General features: G+C 40.1%; 1 protein-coding gene across 1 annotated transcript in view; it reads left to right on the top strand.

The window, feature by feature from the left end:
• Nucleotides 1-22,795, top strand: part of LOC134672994 (atypical protein kinase C) — a 212,202-nt gene extending 189,407 nt beyond the window's left edge. Inside the window, exons 3-13 of the mRNA XM_063530953.1 lie at nucleotides 5,224-5,274; nucleotides 8,663-8,748; nucleotides 9,347-9,546; nucleotides 9,924-10,071; nucleotides 10,576-10,796; nucleotides 13,085-13,265; nucleotides 13,959-14,171; nucleotides 16,019-16,186; nucleotides 16,813-16,928; nucleotides 17,613-17,742; nucleotides 18,724-22,795. Coding sequence (XP_063387023.1) covers nucleotides 5,224-5,274; nucleotides 8,663-8,748; nucleotides 9,347-9,546; nucleotides 9,924-10,071; nucleotides 10,576-10,796; nucleotides 13,085-13,265; nucleotides 13,959-14,171; nucleotides 16,019-16,186; nucleotides 16,813-16,928; nucleotides 17,613-17,700 — 1,472 coding nt within the window. The 3' untranslated portion in view covers nucleotides 17,701-17,742; nucleotides 18,724-22,795. The remainder of the gene's footprint in view (nucleotides 1-5,223; nucleotides 5,275-8,662; nucleotides 8,749-9,346; nucleotides 9,547-9,923; nucleotides 10,072-10,575; nucleotides 10,797-13,084; nucleotides 13,266-13,958; nucleotides 14,172-16,018; nucleotides 16,187-16,812; nucleotides 16,929-17,612; nucleotides 17,743-18,723) is intronic.
• The last annotated feature ends 782 nt before the right edge of the window (nucleotides 22,796-23,577 follow it).

Here is a 23,577-nt window from a genome sequence, read left to right as displayed (position 1 = left end):
TTAATTAAATTGATTGTAAGCAGATGCTTGCATATAAGTCAGTATTTGTAATAGGAAAATTAATTCAGTAAGTAGGAACGTTCTTAATGTTTAATGGCCTCCTAGCCTAGTCGGTAGTGACCCTGCCTACGAAGCAGGAGGTCCTGGGTTCGAATGCTGGTAAGGGCATTTATTAGTGTGTGTATCACAAATATTTGTTCCTGAGTTTTGGATGTTTTCTGTATATATATAAGTAATTATACATGTGTATACACAACACAAGCCTTATTGAGCTTACTGTGTGACTAGGTCGATCTGTGTAAAATTGTCCTATAGTATTTATTTATTTATTTTTATTTATTTATTTAATGTTGGCGATATCGGTATTTAAACACCGAGAAGCCTAAACGTACTGGCATTGCCTAGGAACCTAACAACGCTGGGATCGAAAGGACCATTGAAAGGTTTCAATCTTGAGCCAATTTGTCATATTTGCTACTTTTGAAAAATTTTTGAAGTAAATATTTACAGGTATTTCAAAACTAGGTTTTTTTAATAAATAGGTACATTTGATTTTCCTTGTTTGTTTTTGAGATTTCCATCCACTTTGACACAAATAAAATAAAGCCAAAAATAATTACCACTCCACCACAATCGCAGGATGCTCCTAATATGTATGTATTAACTTTATGATTATTGCACTAAGTAAAAAATGGTATGTTTAAAAACTTTAAAAAACTTCTATCTAATGTAAGTAAATTAAAAATTGCACTATTATAGACTGACCAGAACAAAATAAATTTTAAATAAGCATTTATTAAGTCATGTCATATCGTATAATATGTTTAAACTTGGCCTCCATTCCCTATAAAATCCAATAAGAATAAACACAATCGTAATTGAAGCCAAGTTCTCAAATGTTTCCTTTTTCCTCCGAAAGAAAGCACTTAATGCAATTTTGGAATTACAAAGTTTTTCTTTGTTGGCGAGCTGGATAGCCCGTCCACTCAGCGTGTTGTTATAGTAGCTTAAAGAGCGCTGGCGAATTGAAAGTACCAACGAACCCGGTAAGGCGCATCGGAAAATTTGAAAACGGGATAATTTTGAAAATGGCTAAACCAGAACCACTTTATTTAGTAATAGTTACGCTACAGCACAGAATAAATAATAGTACTAAGTACAGAAGACGCACTCTCTAACAAAACGCGTCTGTTACGATCAGCACATATGGCCGCTAGGTGGCGACAGCGCCACGCGCGGCTTCTGGCAAACCCCAAAATTGGGCCCGAACGGATTTACTTTTAGCTACCTGTAGCAAAGCGACGAAATCGCGGAGTGAGATACGCCTGGCTAAAGCAACACTTATAGTGCCATGCCATAGACAGTAGACAAGATGGCGTCAGTCGCCGCTGCAAAGCGACGAAATCGCGGAGTGAGATACGCCTGGCTAAAGCAACACTTATAGTGCCATGCCATAGACAGTAGACAAGATGGCGTCGGTCGCCGCTGCAAAGGCTGCGCTCATGCTTATCTTATGGTAGGCCCGTGTCGTACGGCTGCGATCGTGACTCATATGGTCTCGCCGGGAGATCAGCGCTGACTTTCGGGTCAGTATTATGCTGAGGCGAGACTATTTCGTGGTTAACTTTAACTCTTAACTATTTTATGTATACCTACTTGTAGTTTATAGTTATACTTTTGTATGTAATTTTAGTTTTAAGTTTATCACGTATAAAATAATTGATTCTGATTCTGATACTTATCACGGCATCTTACTGTTCCAAGAATATAAAATACTTCTAGTTTAATAGATAGCAGTCATAAGGCGAACAATTGATATAATACCACTGAACTTATAAATTTTTTACTTATACTTACCTACAGTTAATGATCAAGTTCACATAACACTGGCCCCCAAACACTAAACTCGCCCGCGTTCTGCATTCGGGCTTAATGACAGCATAGTGCATTACTTGAATCGAGCTTAGAATGTTTTTAAAAGTCTCGCATTTCGCTTGGGATCGCTTGTTAGTTTTGTTTTTACTTTTTTTAAACCTTGGCAGTTATTCCATTCCAATTAGAAAGCTGACTACGGAAACTGTAAGTACCTACTTAAACGAATGGACTGAGTTTCCCAGGAGGATGGTTTGTATATGGTACACTTTTCCCTATAACAACAATACAATTTATACTCTTTATTGCACACCTCACATACCTACACGTAGTTTACAACATGCATAAGTATAAGTGAATTTAAATGAGATGCAGCTAAATATTTGTAGGTACTTATTAAAACGAAAGCATCTCGTAAATTTCCTCAACGACGGTCACAATCGCTTTGTATCTCTCTATTACTCTTCCATATTAGTGTGACAGTGACAGTTGCATTTCGTTCTCTACGGAGCGGCAGCGATTAGCATGTTGTCTACGGGGCTTGGCCGAATTCTTAGTCATCTTCCTGCTATTTTGTGAGAACGATTTTTTCTGCTCTACTAGTATACAGCACAACCGAAGTTTGAAGGTACCCACGACTTTTGACCACCACGCACATATAAAAGGTTAAAAAGAACTACTTATAAGTAGACGATTGTTTGCTATAGAATACCTGTGTTTTTAAATGCAGGCGATGCTTGGCATAGTAGGCAAAGTTGTCCAAGTAGTCGAAACTCCGGACGTTCAATTTGCCTATTTTTTCGTCGACGTACTATTTAAAAGTCCGGAACTTAGTGAAAAAGCTTCGAATTCCTCGTAGGAATCGTAATGGAATGACGAACGAACTTTCAAAGGAATGACCTATAGCATTCCGCATTCAGAATGCTCTCAGTATTTTCTATTTTTAAACACGGCGGTTGGGTAGCAAACATGGAACTCCATTAAAATAGTTGTTCCAAAAAGTACTCTGTAGTTTACTCCCAATATTCAATATTTCCAGGAGGCCTTTTAAAATCTAACTCTTTCTGCCTTTCAAATTTAAACTTTATTAGCGACGGACTAAGTCACATTTGGAACAGCTTCATTAAATAGGAGCTTGCGAAAGTAAACGACTGTTTGCGCGTGAAGTTTGTTTGTGTGAGAATGTTTTCGGAACTATGCTCGTCGAAATGAAGACTAGTTAGAAAAAAGTTCCCACTACAAATTGGAAATTGATGTTTGATTGTGCGCTTGTTTTCATTGGCTGCGCGCTGCGCAAATATTTCCCGATAGTGAGTTTTCAAAATAGAATGCAATTTAAAAACGGAGCATTTCGTTAAAGAGATAGCGAGATTTATTCGAAATTGGAAATTGCTGTTTGAGTTGTTCATTTGTTTTCAATATGAATGCAGGGACGTGTTCGGAATTTTGAATTCGGTTCCAACATGGTTTTTGAGTACTTTTTATTGGTAAATGAACGTTTACTTAAGGCCTGTGTATACCGGATGCGTGTGTGTAGACGTGCACGTGCACTAAAATTTTAGAGCTGTGGACGCACACGTCCCGGGTGTGCCGTCTCTCATAAGGATCCGTATATTGCAACCCGCGTGTGCTCGTGTACGCATACGCACACGCATCTGATGTGCACATGCCTCGTAGACAAGTATTATACAGTATCGTATGTCAAACCTGTGTCAAAACTCAAAATCTTTAAACTTGAAGACGTTTGTCAGTCAGATGACAACTGTCAACTCAGTGAATCCCCATCGGGTCGGGATTTACCATATGATACCAATAAAACCTGTATATACTTAGTAAGTGAAATTTGCAAGTCTACGAAGACCGCTTTTAAATGTGCCGTATGCTTGTATACAACCGACGCAGAAAATATTTTCTAGTAACATTTTGCACCAATACCTACATAGCTCCATTTATATGCCTTCCTGGTATTTATATGATGTGCTTACTTAGTTTTGAAACATCTATCTCAATAAAACTACTTAATTTGAGACGACAGAGCACTTTTCCAGAAGTCTCAACATATTCTTCTATTTTCCTAAAATTCTTCAACGCTCCCATCCCTCGGCCAGAAAAAGGATTACACTCCAGAGTATTAAATCACCAAAACAAATACCCGGGTCAACACTTCCCTTTAAAATGTAAACACTAAACACAACAGACCAGCGTCGGCTTCTATTTTTAAAGGCACCGGGACGGAATCTCTTCTTTCCGGACAGAATGCAATTTCGGCCGGAAACAAACGGGATTGCTGGACGTTTGTGTGCTTTTGTTGTTTTAAACTAATCATTACTGCACTAGAGAGTTGTGGGTATTTTTCTGTTTGTTTTGAAGTTACAAGCTATAAAGTGACGCTTTGTACTAGTTTGATTGAACAATCTCATTTTTTTTAACTGCAAATATAGGTAATGAACACACGGATTACGTTACTGAACTCGAAAGACAATAATTTATTATTTTATACGGCATTTTCAGAAACGCGCGAACTCTATTAATTTTTGTTTAGTTAAAATTCAAATATAAAGCGAAAATCTTGATAGTTAATATGAATTATGAATATATTTGCTTGTCTGATACATCTACAGCTTGTAAAATGTATAATGGTTAATGGTACTCAGCAGTATTTTTTAACTAAGTAGTTATTAAAGCAGTCTTAATATTTATTTTATGATATACCGGGTGTGGCCTGTAACACGAGCAAATAATTAAAACATAGATTGTACTCCTCAAACGATGACACTTTTGTTCAACAACTTTTAAAAATTATGAAGTATTTAGTGTCCCTATTTTTCATACAAAATAAATATTATATTCAATGGACGCTATCGCCACGCCATAACATTGAGATTGACGTTGCTTGTCACGCCTTAAACGTAACAAAATTCGCAATACATTGCGTCTTAGAATAAACTTTAAAGTGTATTAAAAATCAAACCACAAGTTATTTTTAAAAGTTGCTGAACAAATGTTGGTCAGTATGAGGAGTACGGCCTACAGTTAAATGTTTTGCTCGTATTACAGGCCACACCCGGTATATTATATCTTATAGCTTTAAACGAGCAATTCTTGTATATATATTTATTTATTTATTTCGGGGATCTCGGAAACAGCTCTAACGATTTCGATGAAATTTGTCATATCGGGGTTTTCGGGGGCGAATCGAATCGAGTGGGTTTTATGGGGATCTAGCTAGAGCTAGGTCTTATCTCTGGGAAAACACGCATTTTTGAGTTTTTATATGTCTTCCGAGCAAAGCTTAGTCTCCGAGGTATAGCTATTGTTAAACGCTATAATGTAATGTTTTGTTTGTTGCAGTGTTTCCGAATGTGCCGCCGGCACCGGGCATGTCATGCGCGGGAGAGGACCGTAAGTATTCACTACTACAGTGAAACCTGGATAAGTGAGATCTCAAGGGACGAGCAAATTTGTCTCACTTAAAGAGGTTTTCCACTTACCCAGGTTCCCAGTTAGCCAGGTACAGATAAATTTCTGTCTCATTTACAGAGGTTTCCATTAATAGAGGTGAGAATAGAGTATATTTCAGTTATAGAGGTGGTTAATAAGGTATTTAATAATTAATATCTTTAAAACTAAATAAGGTAAAATAATCCTTGTCCCTAAATATGTTTTAAGCCTGTTTAAATATTTCTTTGAATTTATTTTGAATGATTCTCCAATGGATAGATATATCAAAATTAAATTAAATTTGATACGGACTTCATTGCGTATTAGAAATTTAATAAATGAAAATTAATTTTTTCGTGTTACTTATCAAAATTTCAGCTTTCGTTTCGGTAGTTTTAGGTACTTAGATAAATTAACTAAATCAAAGTTTGAAGTTGTTTAGACACAATTAGGCAAATGCAGAATTTGTGGATAGACTAAAAGTTAGTAAGAATACGGAAATCGTTCAATGAAGTCCAAGTTAGAGAGGTCATAGATTGACGTTATCTCAGATACAGAAGTCAATTCCCTATAAAATTCTAAAAAACAATTAGGAAAATGTAATCTTATAAATATAGTATCAGTAAAAGAGGTAAAATACACTCTCCGTCTCACTTATAGAGGTAAATGTGACTATAAAATCACAACAACGAATCCCAGTTATAGAGGTTCGTTTTTTCTCAGTAACAGAGGTAATTCAGTGCTAAAGTGTCGGGACCGCACCATGAGTCCCAGCTATAGAGGTTTCTCACTTATCCAGGTCCCACTTAACCAGGTTTCACTGTATTTCTGTTTACAGTTTCGCAGTTCTTACCCGAATAGGGAGGGAGGCCTAAAGCGGGTGAGCTAACAGAAAAGGCCTAAGAATTTTAGTTCTTTTTTTATACTAAAAACGAATTTAATACCTTCCGACAGAATTATCGAATTTCAATATAAGACGAAAAGGCCGTGTCACTTTGTATATACCTAATTATTATTTATTAAATAAAAATAAAAGCTTCCTAACACCCACTTTGCCCCACTATATACCTAAGCTAGGGCTTTAGGCTCCTCTCCCCTAACACGAACATTTTGGTGTTTCCCTTAAATTTCGCGCTATCGAGGTTCCACTATAGGTATACATATGAGTAGTTAAGTATTTCATCTTTAGTCCATATAATAATGACATTAAATAATAAAAATTAAAAGTAAGTGAAAATTAAAATAAAATCTAAAATAAAAGGTATATAAAAATTATAAATCTGTCCAGATTTGATTACTTAGTGAGAAAATCGTGTCTCGTGTGTGTATGTAAAAAGGCAATGTTTCTTGAGCTCGTTTGTCACCCGAGAAACAGCAGCCAATTCAAATCATTACTATCTGCAAAAAAAAAACTGTGGCCCATTCTCTCTCTATCTCAAAACAGTAAGATTATATAGACACGCTTGATTTCAAATTCACATAATATAATTCTCCGCATGTCTAGTGCATTTATGATTTAGTTAAATAGTATGAATTTTCAGAATATTTAACATTACAAATTACATTATTTGTGTGTAATCGTCGCTTATGGAATCCCCGCTAAGAACTTCGGATATACCCTTCTATGTAATCCATATCTACTCATCATATTTAACAAACAAAACGTTGCCTTCATATAACCATAAATAACATCCCCATCATTTCTGCTTCCGTGAGCATAAATAAGTTCATTTCAAAATTAACCACGCTATTAAAATTTTGCCCTATAAAGTGGCACAATAGCCTGGCTAACCGAGCGCAACATCAATTGAGCTTTTAGGCGACGTCATCACCATGTAAAAGCTGGCATGGTAATGACCAAACCGTGAGGGAGTAAAAAAAATCCTTTAATTTTTTCTTAACCTCGTCTCGCTCCCTCAAAAGTTTAAAAGTAAAGAGTGAAAGAGCCCTTTGAATTTCGTTTTTTACGGCACGGAAGCCCGGGGGTTCCCGTTAAGCCGACGTAAATAATATATTATGTGTTAAGTGCAGATTGCGCGGAAAATTCTTATGAGAAAAAATAAACTACTTACTTTAAATACCGCTTTGACAGAAAGGATTTCCAAAGAAGTCCCCTTTTGAAGTATAACTTTATCGCGAATATCAAATAAATCTTGTTTTGTATATGTACGTATGTATATACTTATTTCGATAATTTTAACAGAAAAGTTGCGTTTTTGGATTCAGACATGCTAGTTAGACTAAAAAACCATCAATCCAACAACAAAACACTAATCGCTAATACTGCATATCTGTGATATCTCCCTACTTCCGAAAGGTATTTCTTGTAAATAAATCGCTTGCCTCACTAAATTCGCTTTAAACCGATAAGATAATAACGATAACGTTCATCGTATCGACACGCCACTCCGATGTCTTGTACCGGCGACATCGCCAAGCATCTGGCAGGTGCTTTATTTTACTTTCATTTTTTTTTATTTGTACACTATACAAAGTGTCATTACCGTGGTTAAGGGATAATAGTGTCATTACCGTGCAAGAATTACAAGTGACAATCTCGACGTTGCATCGTCATCGTGTAGCAAAGTGTGAAATGGTGTAAGATTGATTACAGGGGTAGTGGAGGAGGTGTGGTGGCCTAATTTGGGTGGAAATGGCAATCGGATGGTCGTTAATTGTAACTGGCCCGGGGGAGCTCTTGTTAGCGCCTATATGTTGGTAATGACGAGGCCGTGATTTGAGTTCGCATGAAGTGTTTGTGGAACGCGTGATTTGAAAGTAATTTCGCTTTTTTAGTTAACTAAAAATGAAAATACTAGTGCATTCATTTTATTGCGATAGTTAGAGAATATGAGATTTTTTTTGTTGAAATAGATTTTCGTCGGTTCAAGCAGTTTTGCTGTATAAATCTAAAATACTAGCAACATACATGAAAAATTAAACAAAACACCATTCGAAGATTTACAGGATTCGCTGAATACGGTCCGAATTTTCAGGCGACAATATTTGTTTACACAATATTAATCTAATCTAAAAAACACGATTTAACGTATATGACTAATCTTAATTACTTATATGTTTGACCTTAACAATATATTTTTAATTTTTATCAAGCAGAAACGTCTGCGAACGATGCTATTAAGCTTAGAATAAATTTAAAAGTGGATTAATTACTGTCTCAGGTGAGACTTGAACTCACGGCCTCTGGATCGATACTCCAGCGCGCTGTCATCTGAGCCACCAAGACCTCATCCATAGCTAGCAAATCTTTCCACCATATGGTTCCAGGGCGTAGCGACATCTACCGTAAGAGCGTTACACTTCTTAATATATTTTTGTTTGTTTGCAGGCAGTATATACAGGCGCGGCGCGCGGCGGTGGCGGAAGCTCTACCGCGTCAACGGGCATATCTTCCAGGCCAAGAGATTTAATAGAGTAAGTTGTCCGGCAACGGCTCATTTTCTGGCCCGCCAGCTTTCACGCCACTTTGTTGCGCAGCTGGCGTTGATGTCGGATTCAATTTACACTTGTCTTAACAGTGGAAACTTCTTTGTTAGGAAGGAAGTTGGAATTGCTTTGAATCAAAGAGTTGTATTTTTTTTACTTGACCGTTTTGTAGTTAGAAGTTAAAGCGAGTTATTGAATGGGAAACAATGATTCCTTTTACAAGCATGCTGGAAAATTTTATTCAAAGTATTTAAGGCTCTCCGCTCTATCCGACAGAAAACATAAAACAGCATGGCATAACTACGTATTGGTTATCCAGGGACTTAAAATATGTAAGAGGAAAAAAGTCGTTATGTGATCGTTTAATTATATCTTTTGTACTATTCCCATTTGTTCCCGCCCCCCGTGACTGCCGCCATACATGTGGCGGGGACAAATGGGAATGATTTATGTGAAAACACTTATTCCCATCTGTGCCCGGCGGGGACAAATTCGACTGCCTAAACTATGATCTCTTCTAACCTAAATACCTATAGTACAAGTGAGTACATAATATATAGTCAACTTTTAACTTTTCCCTTTCCAGCGCGCCTTCTGTGCCTTCTGCCAGGACCGCATCTGGGGCCTCGGCCGCCAGGGATTCAAGTGCATCCAGTGCAAGCTGCTGGTGCACAAGAAGTGCCACAAGCTCGTGCAGAAACCGTGCTCCAGCGAGCATGTGGACCCTGTGGAGATCAAGGATGATGCCAATGGAGAGAGCACCCTGGGCCGTGCTTCGTCCGTCAGGTGAGTCAGCCGTCCATCTGGTGAGTTACTCTGATCCTTTTATATCAGAGTGACTTTCAAATATGGAAATTATTTACCAAAGCCTTTAGAAAATACTCCACCGAGTCGCACCTTACTTACACCTCAGCTATTGTAACGAAGTCAGTAAGTAGACTTAAGTTAAAACAACACACGTTCACGAACTTCGTCCAATTCATTTGGCTTGCTGAAGCTGTAGTATTTTTGTCTATAATATTAGCTTTAGTTGACCTTTCTGGATATCGAAGATTATTAATCAGATTTAACAGAAACTTTATGAATAAACACATCTCGTTAGCTGGAATTTTTAAATCGTCATTGACATTTTAGAAAATTGTAATTGTATTTTTTTCATCCAGGTCTAGAGCAGACCCTGAGCCTCCGCTGCCGGACACGCCGCCCGCGCCGGCGCCGGCGCGCGAGGACTTGGAGCCGGGCTCGCAGCGCCAGTACTCGCTCGACGACTTCGAGCTGATCCGAGTCATCGGACGCGGCTCTTACGCTAAGGTAAGGGCCACTGATCATAGAAAATACCGGTACTTGACGTTAAACTCAAATATGACTAAGGGCCGGTTGCACCAACCACGGTTGACGGACTGACTAACGTCACTCGGCAGCGAACTATGAGACTTCCCATACAATAAAATTTAGCGAACTCTTTAAAGGTGAAAGACGGTTCGGAGCAACCGACCCTTATTCAAGCAATCGATGGTCCACAGTCTTCATTATATAAATGTTAAATGTTTGTCAAAAAATATAGTACTCTGTACACGAGCACGTTTAGAGGCACGGTAGCTAAATCATACAGTATAATCGCGCAAAAAAACGAACTCCAGAGCGGACTAGAAGTTTGAGGCGATGTTAATCATGACTTATCAATTTTAGAATACATGTCAAGATCAGTAATTGAAAATGCGCTGTGTTTTGTCTCATGGCAATTCGTACTTCTGGTAGAAGTGTTTGCGACAGAGTTAGCTTCTTGACATGAAATCCAAAATATATATTCCCCAGGTGCTGATGGTAGAACTGAAGCGGACGAAACGCGTGTACGCGATGAAGGTGATCAAGAAGGCGCTCGTTACGGACGACGAGGACATCGACTGGGTGCAGACCGAGAAGCACGTGTTCGAGACTGCTTCCAACCACCCCTTCCTGGTGGGGCTGCACTCCTGCTTCCAGACTCCTAGTAGACTGTTCTTCGTCATCGAGTTTGTGCGCGGAGGAGATCTAATGTGAGTTTTTACACTTTGACTGATCGACCTGTTTAGCTATTCAAGTTCATACCAGATAACTTGTACACTGTACCATAGGGAATTGGAGGTTCTTTGCGTACAGTCAGCAGCAGAAGTCGCTATACACTCCAGGTGCTCAAAGAGAGGTAAACGTTTAAACTGTCAAAAAGTTGTTGACTGTCATGGCAGCATTTACTTGTGAGCGCTCAACATGTCACAAATATCTTAACAGACGCTATTCATTAATTTCTACACTTACAACAAATCATTGATACCTTAGCTGTCAAAGAACCACTGGTATCTAAGCGGTCAACGTGTCAAATATATCTGAACAATATGGAAAAATAGACGTTTAAAGCATACATGTATGGTCGTATATTGAATGAATAATAGCTATGCTAATTTCAGGTAAAGCGTTTTGACAATCATCGAAAGCAGTACAGTCTTGTCATCACATACATCTGTCTCACGTTTTGCCCTTCAACCATTGACAGAGGCCTGTCAGTCAGCTTACTGCAAACTATTTCTTTTATTTAATAGAATCATCAATACGAATGAGTGACACATAGCGAAAGCTAACTGAAGCCGAATTTAGACCCAATTGTCAAGGCACGTTGTGGTCTTGTGACTAAGGCGTTTGCTTTTCAAAGCAGAGACCGCGGGTTCAAATCTCAGTCGGATGCACCTAGAGATTACAGTTTTTATTTTGGGTTTCATTTCTATTACGAGTATTACTTAATTTGTGGTTTATATTAATAAGTTTATGTTTTTTGAAGATATGTCACATGTAGCGTATGTACGACTTTCTAACAGGACGTTGTAGGTTTGAACCCGCAGTGGGCGTTCCTTAGATTACTCCTGTGCGGAATGCCATTTGATGTTTACCTACTGCTAGGTTATACTGGTTATACTAACAATAAGTTCAAAGATATACAGTACGTATCAGAATGAAAGGCCAAGAAAGAGACCCATTAATGTTCAGGTCACACTGAACAACTTCCACCACGGGACCAACCCCGAAAACGCGGAAAAATAATTGGAAGTTTCATACATTTTGCTGGTCTGATGTTGAAATTTTCTATGGGAGAATAATTTTTTTTCCGGGGTTTCAGGGTTGTCCCATAGCAAAAGCTGCTCAGCATACCCAAACATCAATGGGTCTCCCCCCCCGGCCCCTCGATCCGATACATACCGTATATAACTCCGTATACTCTATCCTGTCTGCTAAGTTGTAAAAACAAAATTCGTCATTCCTATGGTCAACAGTTAGCATATTACGTAGGTATATGCATGGCAGTGATGGTTTTATCGCATAGGTACATCTATAGAAGAGGAGGCACCGTTCTTGCGGATCATGAGTCCAACCAACAAAATAAAGAGAGGAGTCATAGTTGGATATGCCTGCCCGTGCTCCTCACGTGGGGCCACAGCTAGCCTCTATTACAAAGCCATAAGGTTTAAATGTCAGACTGGGACAGTGAACGTTTAAGTTACAATTCTATATTTTCTCCTTCGTTCTTTGATCGATGCGGAGCATCGTATTTTAGTACTATATAGTATATTTTAGTACAATAAGCGGGCTAAATAAATATATTAACATATAATATGCTCTACGATTTGGAAGAACGGCCGCCTATGACAGTTAAAATAAAAAACCGATCATTCTCGTATGACCTACTTATTTATTGTCTAAGTTTGACACTTGACGATAAAATATTTTTTTAAGAAAGGAGGTGTCAATTCGTAGCTGCTACAGTATTTATTTAAACAGATAAAATGTTGATGCTTAGTTACCATTGAAATAACAACTGCTTAGCAACTGGTGGCACCCTAGCTGCTGACGTACGTGATTGGCAGTGCGTGTAGGTATTAATGACAGCAGCTTGAATTTGAGTGCTTAGTTACCACTGACATTCTAACCGTTATTGTCATTGTGATTAAATAAGGGTGTATGTGTTAAAGAAAAACTCAGAAGTTAAGATATATGTGACGAACTGAAAGCCTACGCTAAAATGACAACTTAGATGTCCTTATTTTTGTGACGATTGAAGTGTATATGTTTTCTTGGACACCTTGCCCGCTCAGGTATATCTGCTGCTGACTGTACATACAAAAACGGGGTGGAGTGCAAAAGTTGGTCGGGCAGGTCTTTTATGAAGATGTTGAACATTGGTCTCGCCGGAAGATCAGTGCTGACTTTCGGGTCACTTCACTGTTAAACTGAGGCTATGAAACTTTTGTATAGGTATATTAGCACATGATTTTCAAATAAAATGATGTTATTCCAGGTTCCACATGCAGCGGCAGCGGCGGCTGCCCGAGGAGCACGCGCGGTTCTACGCGGCGGAGATCTCCCTCGCGCTGCACTTCCTGCACGAGCGCGGCGTCATCTACCGCGACCTCAAGCTGGACAACGTGCTGCTGGACCACGAGGGACACATCAAGCTCACCGACTACGGCATGTGCAAGGTCTGACTTTATTATACATTTTGACGACCAATCTGACCTAGTGGGTAGTGACCCTGCCTATGAAGCCGATGGTTGTTTTCTATGTATTTAAGTATTTATATATTATATATATATCGTTGTCTGAGTACCCACAACACGAGCCTCCTTGAACTTACCGTGGGGCTTAGTCAATTTGTGTAAAAATGTCCTATAATATTTATTATTATTTTAGTATTTATTATACAGGGTGAAATTTTAACACACGTTCATACTCTGCGTAGTGACTTTATAGGTCATAATGTCACAACTTTTACTATGGGACATGGGACCAATGCCGTAATCGCGAAGAAAAAATTTGCTATCCCATAGAAATGTAAATCCCTGTATACATATATATTTTAATCTATCACTAGAAACATCCTGAAGTCCTGCATCTCACCTCGGTCGAGCTGACATTGCAAAGTCTTTGAGAAATGTACATGAAATCTTAATCTCTGAATTTTGTTGACTGTTTTCTGGTTAAATTTCCCTCGTTGATAGATTCGCTATAGCAACTTGATGCAATATTTTTGACATAAGCGAGTGCTATCTGACCTAGGTCCCTTTCCATCATTTAAAAGCGACTGGGTTGGTGATACTTAACAAACCCAACCTCGCCCTAAATACCAAAGCAATTAGTGTAGCCTTTTTTTAACCGTTTATATAAAATTCCAGGAGGGCGTCCGCCCCGGCGACACGACGTCCACGTTCTGCGGGACGCCCAACTACATCGCGCCGGAGATCCTGCGCGGGGAGGAGTACGGCTTCAGCGTCGACTGGTGGGCCCTAGGGGTCCTCACCTACGAGATGTTAGCTGGAAGGAGTCCCTTCGACATCGCCCAAGCTGCGGACAACCCCGACCAGAACACTGAGGACTACCTCTTCCAGGTAAGACTGTTGACACTGGTGGCTTTAGCGGTCTTCGCCTACGAGATGTTTGCTGGAAGGAGTCCCTTCGACATCGCCCAGGCTGCGGATAACCCCGACCAGAACACTGAGGACTACCTCTTCCAGGTGAGACTGTTGACCCTGGTGGGCTCTAGGGGTCCACGCCTACGAGATGTTAGCTGGAAGGAGTCCCTTCGACATCGCCCAGGCTGCGGATAACCCCGACCAGAATACTGAGGACTACCTCTTCCAGGTGAGACTGTTGACACTGGTGGCTCTAGGGGTCCTCACCTACGAGATGTTAGCTGGAAGGAGACCCTTCGACATCGCCCAGGCTGCGGATAACCCCGACCAGAACACTGAGGACTACCTCTTCCAGGTGAGACTGTTGACCTGATCCTGATGGCTCTAGGGGTCCTCACCTACAAGATGTTAGCTGGAAGGAGTCCCTTCGACATCGCCCAGGCTGCGGACAACCCCGACCAGAACACTGAGGACTACCTCTTCTAGGTGAGACTGTTGACCTGATCCTGATGGCTCTAGGGGTCCTCACCTACGAGATGTTAGCTGGAAGGAGTCCCTTCGACATCGCCCAGGCTGCGGACAACCTCGACCAGAACACTGAGGACTACCTCTTCCAGGTGAGACTGTTGACCTGATCTTGATGGCTCTAGGGGTCCTCACCTACGAGATGTTAGCTGGAAGGAGTCCCTTCGACATCGCCCAGGCTGCGGACAACCCCGACCAGAACACTGAGGACTACCTCTTCCAGGTGAGACTGTTGACCTGATCCTGATGGCTCTAGGGGTCCTCACCTACGAGATGTTAGCTGGAAGGAGTCCCTTCGACATCGCCCAGGCTGCGGACAACCCCGACCAGAACACTGAGGACTACCTCTTCCAGGTGAGACTGTTGACCTGATCCTGATGGCTCTAGGGGTCCTCACCTACGAGATGTTAGCTGGAAGGAGTCCCTTCGACATCGCCCAGGCTGCGGACAACCCCGACCAGAACACTGAGGACTACCTCTTCCAGGTGAGACTGTTGACCTGATCCTGATGGCTCTAGGGGTCCTCACCTACGAGATGTTAGCTGGAAGGAGTCCCTTCGACATCGCCCAGGCTGCGGGCAACCCCGACAAGAACACTGAGGACTCTTCTAAGGTGACATCACTGTTGAGGGTTACTTGCGGATTCCTGGCAGCAGACGTACTCTCAATAATAGTAGAGGGGATCCTTAGCTTGGTGCTCATACCCCCACAGACGATCTACAGTGTGATGCACATCTCAAAAATACACAGACCTTACGATTGGACTGTATTCATGTCAATTGAGGACAGCGTCATGACAGTCATGCTGTCAAGATGACTTACGAAATGTTAGTAAGTCTGTATTTAACAAATTGGTTCATTTGGGAAGGGAGATTAAATAAGGATTGTCAAGTCGACTAATCAATCCTTCTTATTTAGTCGTTCAACCTACCCTCGCATTGGGATGTCCATGTCCACTTGGAAGATGGGAGTCACAGGATAACACGTAGAGATTCGAGGCTGCAATCTTCTCTGTCGTATCTCTTTTGATAGAGCGGTCGTGGTCAGGTTGAGGCGTCTGCATCGGTAGTAGAGGCGGACACAGCTCTTCGCACGATCTCCCACCATCTCGCCCTGTTGGCAGACTGTCTGGCATAGTCAGATACGCGGTTTCCCACTGCGGATGGAGGCTGCATTAAGAATATCTTATTACTCAACCTACCCTGGTAATCCTTACCATAGTTTAAACTAGTCGGGTTGCAAAAGGAATCATAGATACATAACACAATATAACTTCAGTTTTACTTAACATGTTCCAGGTGATCCTAGAGAAGACGATCCGTATCCCCCGCTCGCTGTCCGTGAAGGCCGCGTCGGTGCTGAAGGGGTTCCTCAACAAGAGCCCCGCGGAGCGGCTCGGCTGCGGCGAGAGCGGCTTCATGGATATCGTACAGCATCCCTTCTTCAAGAGCATCGAGTGGGAAATGGTAAGTTATATTTTTATAATGTCGGGCAAAGGCCTCCCTCTTATTATTTCTTGGAAGTCTCCCACCAGTCTCTGTCAAATTTGTCAATCTCGTCCCGCCATCTCCGACGAGGTCTACCGTGACGCCATACTATTTGTGGTAAGTAATATTATTAAAAGTACATCTGGTCAAGTGGTCTGTCCGTGGATATATGACGCATGTGGACCGCAAGACAACATCAGATTTTATGTGCCAAGTTCACACGGGGCTATGATTCGTTAAGTGAATTTTAGTAATAGAAGGAGATTTATAATGAAACCTCGTGAACGTCAGCTGCCCAATCACATAGATAAAAAAATAGTAGTTTCTCTCGATTGAGGATTCAACCTATTATATTATTCGTCAAATAATCAGAGATTTTTACCCCGCCTCACGACAGCTTTTGCCAGAAGTATTGAAGTCTAAACCATAAAAAAGATAATTCTTTATACTTTTGACGAAGGCATGTTATATTAAGCATATTCAGTTATTAAGTTTTTGACGGCCCATACAAAATATCCTAAGAGACAGAGGGAGAGAGAGAGAGAGAGAGAGAGAGAGAGGGGGGGGGGAGATTTGTATCTAATATGATAATGTTTGTGTTTCAGCTGGAGCAGAAGCAGGTGGTGCCGCCGTTCAAGCCGCGGCTGGAGGGCGAGCGCGACCTCGCCAACTTCCCGCCCGAGTTCACCGACGAGCCCGTGCATCTCACGCCCGACAACGAGTGAGTACTACATCTGCGAGGTGTACACGAGTAGAGTATTGGAATACACGAGTAGACAATAGGAATACACGAGTAGACTATAAGAATACACGAGTAGACTATAGGAATACACGAGTAGACTAGGAATACACGAGTAGACTATAGGAATACACGAGTAGACTATAGGAATACAGGAGTAGAAAATAGGAATGCACGAGTACACTATAGCAATACACGATTAGACTAGGAATACACGAGTAGACTATAGGAATACACGAGTAGACTATAGGAATACAGGAGTAGAAAATAGGAATGCACGAGTACACTATAGGAATACACGATTAGACTAGGAATACACGAGTAGACTATAGTGATACTTCTATTGTGCATTAAGGTGTATTTTATTGTGTATTAAGGGCGGCAAACAACAAGAATTTACAAACGAGTGTGAATTGAAGCCCGAAGCCGAAAGCGAGGGCTTAATTAACACGAGTTACCGCCTGTGGCACATCATGTTTTTCATGACACTTGTGAGGAAAAAAAGGGAAAAATAAAACTTCTACTTATTTACGTACGTACATTACAGTCTGCCAGTACATTACGTCACTGGGACGATTCTAGAATTATGGTCAGTTTTCTTACGATATTCTATATTATTATTGTACAAATGTAATTGACTAACGTAAAAAATTGTTATATTCACAGCAACGTGATCGCAGACATCGACCAGTCCGAGTTCGAGGGCTTCGAGTACGTGAACCCGCTCCTCATGTCGCTCGAGGACTGCGTGTGACACCACGCTTGCCTGCTGCACCCCTACCACGACCCCGCCATGGTAAATACCACCTTACGCCGTAGAGATAAGGCTCACAACACATCGACCAGAGTTCGAGGCTTCGAGTAGGTGAACCCGCTCCTCATGTCCCTCGAGGACTGCGTGTGACACCACGCTTGCCTGCTGCACCCCTACCACGACCCCGCCATGGTAAATACAACCTTACACTGTAGAGATAAGGCTCACAACACATTGACCAGAGTTCGAGGCTTCGAATACGTGAACCCGCTCCTCATGTCCCTCGAGGACTGCGTGTGACACCACGCTTGCCTGCCGCACCCCTACCACGACCCCGCCATGGTAAATACCACCTTACGCCGTAGAGATAAGGCTCACAACACATTGACCAGAGTTCGAGGCTTCGAATACGTGAACCCGCTCCTCATGTCCCTCGAGGACTGCGTGTGACACCACGCTTGCCTGCTGCACCCCTACCACGACCCCGCCATGGTAAATACAACCTTACACTGTAGAGATAAGGCTCACAACACATTGACCAGAGTTCGAGGCTTCGAATACGTGAACCCGCTCCTCATGTCCCTCGAGGACTGCGTGTGACACCACGCTTGCCTGCCGCACCCCTACCACGACCCCGCCATGGTAAATACCACCTTACACTGCAGAGATAAGGCTCACAACACATCGGCCAGAGTTCGAGGCTTCGAGTACGTGAACCGCTCCTCATGTCGCTCGAGGAGGGGAAGGGTTTACGGGGAAAATATATTTGCGATTTTACGGTAGAGGCCACCACGGAAACACACCGCACCGCCTAGCGTCATAAAATGACAGTTTTCCTACCAATCAACGAACTGATTTACGTTACGGCGCCAGCTGTGATCCCATAGAGAATACAAGGTGCCAAGGTGTTCAATGTTTGATAGACGATGACGTTGACAAATGTTCTGATTTTTTTTTATCCTATAATCGATATATTTTTTTCATTTTATTGCATTATATAAATACATTATTGATTGTTGTCAGGCGTTCGGTTACGGCGAGTCGTCGTCGTCGGACTACGACTCGGTGTGCTCGTCGCTCCCGCCGCGCAAGCCCACGCTGCTGCAGCACATGTTCTGTCTGCCGCTCAACTGACCCCGCCACGACTAACCGGTCACAACCACAACCGGTTACACGTACCAATTAACCGGTTTCGAGTTTTGGTTGTAGCTTTTAATTGCTGCAGCATATGTTCGGTATGCCGCTCAACTGACTGCGCCACGACTAACCGGTCACAACCACAACCGGTTACACATACCAATTAACCGGTTTCGAGTTTTCGTTGTAGCTTTCCATTGCTGCAGCGTATGTTCTGTCTGCCGCTCAACTGACTCCGCCATGACTACAAGCGTAACCGGTTACACATACCAATTAACCGGTTTTGGTTGTATCTTTTCATTCCTGCAGCATATGTTCGGTATGCCGCTCAAGTGAATCCGCCGCGACTAACCGGTTACATATACCGATTAACCGGTTTGGAGTTTTCGTTGTAGTATTTATTTTATTTAAAGTTTGTAATTTGTATTAGAGTCTGTCTACTAAAATAACTTTGTATCGCATTGCACAGAAATGACTGATGACATTTACCCCAGTTTAGTCTTGCAAATGCTATGCAGAGTTTATCCGACTTCAAAATCCTGGCAATTTGCATTTGCAAAAAGTGATTGTTTTGTACTTAAAATTATGCAACAAAATTATTTTAACCGGTTGCAAGCCTCGATGGAAAGTGAATTTTGACGTAAATCATTGTTGAATAACAAGTGAAAATTAAAATTTATGTATGAATATTTAGTACTAACTAAAGTGACAATTGTTATACCAAACAAAAATTATACAATAGTCACATTAAAGTGTGGCCAAGGCCTTGCTTGCTTTGCTTGCAAGGCCAAGTTAAAACTTCGAATCGACTTTCTAATTTCTATGTATTTTGAAGAATAGGGGAACGTGTAGCGGACAAAGGCTTGCCTTGTTATATGATACGGTTCGAATGTAAGGTCAATTGTAAAACATGATAAGCTACGTTTCTTCAAGTCTAATGTTTAAACCACTGTTACAGACTGAAGTGAAAAATATATAACTTAAACGATTTCTGAATTTATCTAAAATTATATAAAAATGTAAAGCTTTAGATTAGATATTACTTGTGTTCACTATTATTTGGTTACCTCAGAATGTAAAATATGTTAATGCGATTCCGTGTACTGAAGAGCATAAATAGAATGTGTTTACATAAGCACTTAGCTCCAAAAACAATAATAAGTATAAATCTGTCTAAATAATCTAAAATGTGTCTAATTTTTGGAGCTAACTGTATATATGTAAATATTAAACGTAGTAAACAGATCTGAATGTATTCTTCTTCTCTTCGAAAGGAATTGATGGAAGTTGACACGGACACTGTTCTGGTGGTTGGTGCTCGAAGTCTACGTCTGTAACCGTATAGGTAACCCTTCAGCATTCAGGTAGCAGCGGATGGCGTCACACAGTTTTCCTATTATATTATAATAAATCTTAGATCACTTCGAATTAAGCCCGAAGCCACTTCGGGCTGAAAAACGCTTCTTATGTACATAAAATTATCTCTATGTATACAAAACGTATAACTATAAATATTTTTGAAACTATTCTAATGTCTCTTCGCGAACACCGAGCTACATCGCGGTGTCTACCATCTATATATATATGTTTATTGAGCAATAATATATTGTAGTTATATATCTATATGGGGACAGGTGATAATGCTCAATGAATGGCACGTAAGGAATTAAAAGTACTTAGATAAAAATATCGCCCTTTAAATGCAGGCGCGTATTTTAGCCCTTCTCCAATATTAGTGTTTTCCCTAGAAGTCTAGTTTAAGCTAGAGTCTTGCTACGATTCTTTGCGAGGAGTCTCGCGTGGCGTGTACTGTGTTAGAACTGTATAGAAATCCTTATATCGGTAACACCTCTCAGAGAACAATCGAATGTAAACCTTGTCTATATGAGTGTAAGGACTGTAATCGATACCAGTAGTAGAGTGTACATAAGTCACGCTTTATTCCTATTATATTGTAAATTAATGTATCCATTCCCTACCGTAGCTCCCGTTGTCGTTCATAGCTAACACCACTCGTTTAGGTAGCCAACGAATTTTATATAATATTATATATGTAATTATAAATATTGAGCACTGATACAAACTCGTGTACATTGACAAAATAAAAATATTAAAAAATACAATCGGTTATAAAAATATTATAACAAATTATTGTTAAAGTAGAAGGAAAGACTTATTATATAATGATATGGTTACTTATATGGTAATTATTGGGGCGTATGCCGGTGTCCACGGACTATTCTAAATAACGTAGTATCTATTAGACATTTTGCACCGATATTCTAGTGATCACGCTCTTGGCTCGGCGACTAACTAAAAACTGTTTAGAATGCCGGTCTCATAACATATTTTAACTAACCCCTAACTAAACTCAAGTGTTACACCAAGAAACATATGGCATAACCTACAAGAACAGATATTACTTGATTTCTATCGTGAATCAATCAAAATGGTTAGCAAAAATATATCGCTATACAGTTTCGGAGGAAATATTAACTTATAAAATGAGCCAAATATTTTTCGGTGTAATGATAAGGTACCTTTTAAATGTAGAGTAAATTATATTTTGTCTGCATTCCATTTCTTCTAAGTGTTGCCACTGCCGCCCCGAATGTTAAACTTCTATGTTATCGTTGGTATAAATGGATTTTATAACTGAAGTTTCATTTCTTTGATTATTATAAAAATATATATCAAGCTGCATGAATGTGGTACAATTCCGTTATTAGAAGTGTAATTTAAACAGCTGTTAGACTGTCCTGCGCTAAGTCGCTTGATGTTGGCTGACAAGTGTCGGCCATATTTTACGCGTGTTCGCTTATTGGTAGGTACATTTATTCGTTGCTTTTCATATTTTACTAGGGTATTCAAGCCTATGATTATTAACCGGTTAATTTTAATAACCGGTAATTTACCGGTTTGGATTATTTACATTTTACCATGTGTTGCGTGGCGGGCGCTTTGCGTTGTCGAACCCGCGCGGGGTTTTGTATTATTTTAAGTATTTAATTATTATTAAGCTGTATTTTGGTACTATTAACTCTATATTAAGCGTAATTAGTTAACATTCCAATGTCTGACTTTATATTTGTTTGTGCGACATGGTGACACGCATGGAACAAGTTTCCAATTGTCTTTTTATACGGTTTAATAGGTTCTAATAAAATGTTGAGATTATTGTATACAGATGTAGTGCATAATTGTTTTCCATCGTATTTTCTCGGAAATATTCGTATTTTCGTATGTGTCATGCTACTTCAGTCAACCTCAGTACTTTTTGTACCGAGACTGACTGAAATAGCAAGACACGTTCGTATGTTTCCGTGAAAATACGATGGAAAATAATTGCACTACATCTGTCTGTACCTTATTAGAACTTTGTTGTATATTCCTTTAATCAATTAAGTTTGAAATGTATCTAAACTAAATATTCCTGTATTATACTAACCGCATGACAAATGACATTTAAATCACTGTTAATTATAAAAGGAATTGTTCACTTTATTGATATGTTAAAGTCGCCGTTTAGAACAAATTATGTATCTTAGTTTTAAGTTTTAGTTGTATCAAAGAGAATTTGAAATAGAGACTTACTGTCAATGGTAAATTATGTAACTACAATACATTTACTGCCATCTTTCGACAGACGAATATATCTGTGAAAGAATAAGGATCAAAGTCAAATGGCGTTCTAACACTTTTAATTTTCTATCGAAGGATGGCAGAAAATTTACTGTGGCTACATAATTTACTTTGACAATCCGCCTCTATACACTCTATTCTCTTTGGTTGTACGTTGATACATCCGATGTATGGAGCTTTATGTAGTATGGTTTACATATTGGATCGTGTACGAACACCGGGCGAGTGACGAGTCTCTGACGACTTAGACTGGATACCTAACTTGGGTTACTGTACTATTCTGTGCTTAATTGAAAATAAAGAAAGATTAATCTGACTCGTGACTTGTTATTTCAACGGATATAACGATTTATCTGAAATCGGGACATAAACCTTTATCCATCCTCAACAAATGTGCAATAAACTGTTCTTATAGTTCGCATATATATCAATTTCATAAGTAAAGATAGGCCCCCTTCATATATTCCGACCGAACACTCTCGTTTGGTATGCCTCTGTGAAATGCTAAAAGGGGTCATCCATTAATTACGTCACACGAATTTCCTAGGTTTTTTGACCCCTCCCCCCCTCCTTGTCACACTTGGTCACATTTGGCAAACCCCTCCCCCCTAGTGTGACGTCACATTTTTTCTACGAAATGGCCAAATCGAATTAAGTACCTAAGTATTATTAATATTTTAGCAAAATATTTTTGATGATATAAATATTAGTAATTTTAAAACCCAAAACTGCTTAGGAAAGAAAATTAAACGAATAAAAACGATTATCGTTTTAAAAACTTGTTATTTAAATGTATAGCGAATAAAATAATTTAAATAAATTTTCGGTTACTGATGAAGTTAAAGTGACGTCACAAAGTTTGTGTCTCCCCCCTCCCCCATGTCACAATATGTCACATTTTCTTGACCCCCTCCCTCCCCCTAAACGTGTGATGTAATTAATGGATGACCCCCAACGCGATTGGTTACAACTAGTTGCGTTGGACTGCATGCTTGGCCTGGTGCCCGTAATGGCCCGTCTTTACGAAGTAATATATAAGTCAATGGTTAACTCTCTTTATTTAATCAGGTTGTGATTAAAAAACCATTCATTAATATT

This window comes from Cydia fagiglandana, chromosome 17 (assembly GCF_963556715.1).
Source record: "Cydia fagiglandana chromosome 17, ilCydFagi1.1, whole genome shotgun sequence".
Classification (NCBI taxonomy): Eukaryota; Metazoa; Arthropoda; class Insecta; order Lepidoptera; family Tortricidae; genus Cydia; species Cydia fagiglandana.
This window is presented reverse-complemented; position numbering and strand designations above follow the sequence as displayed.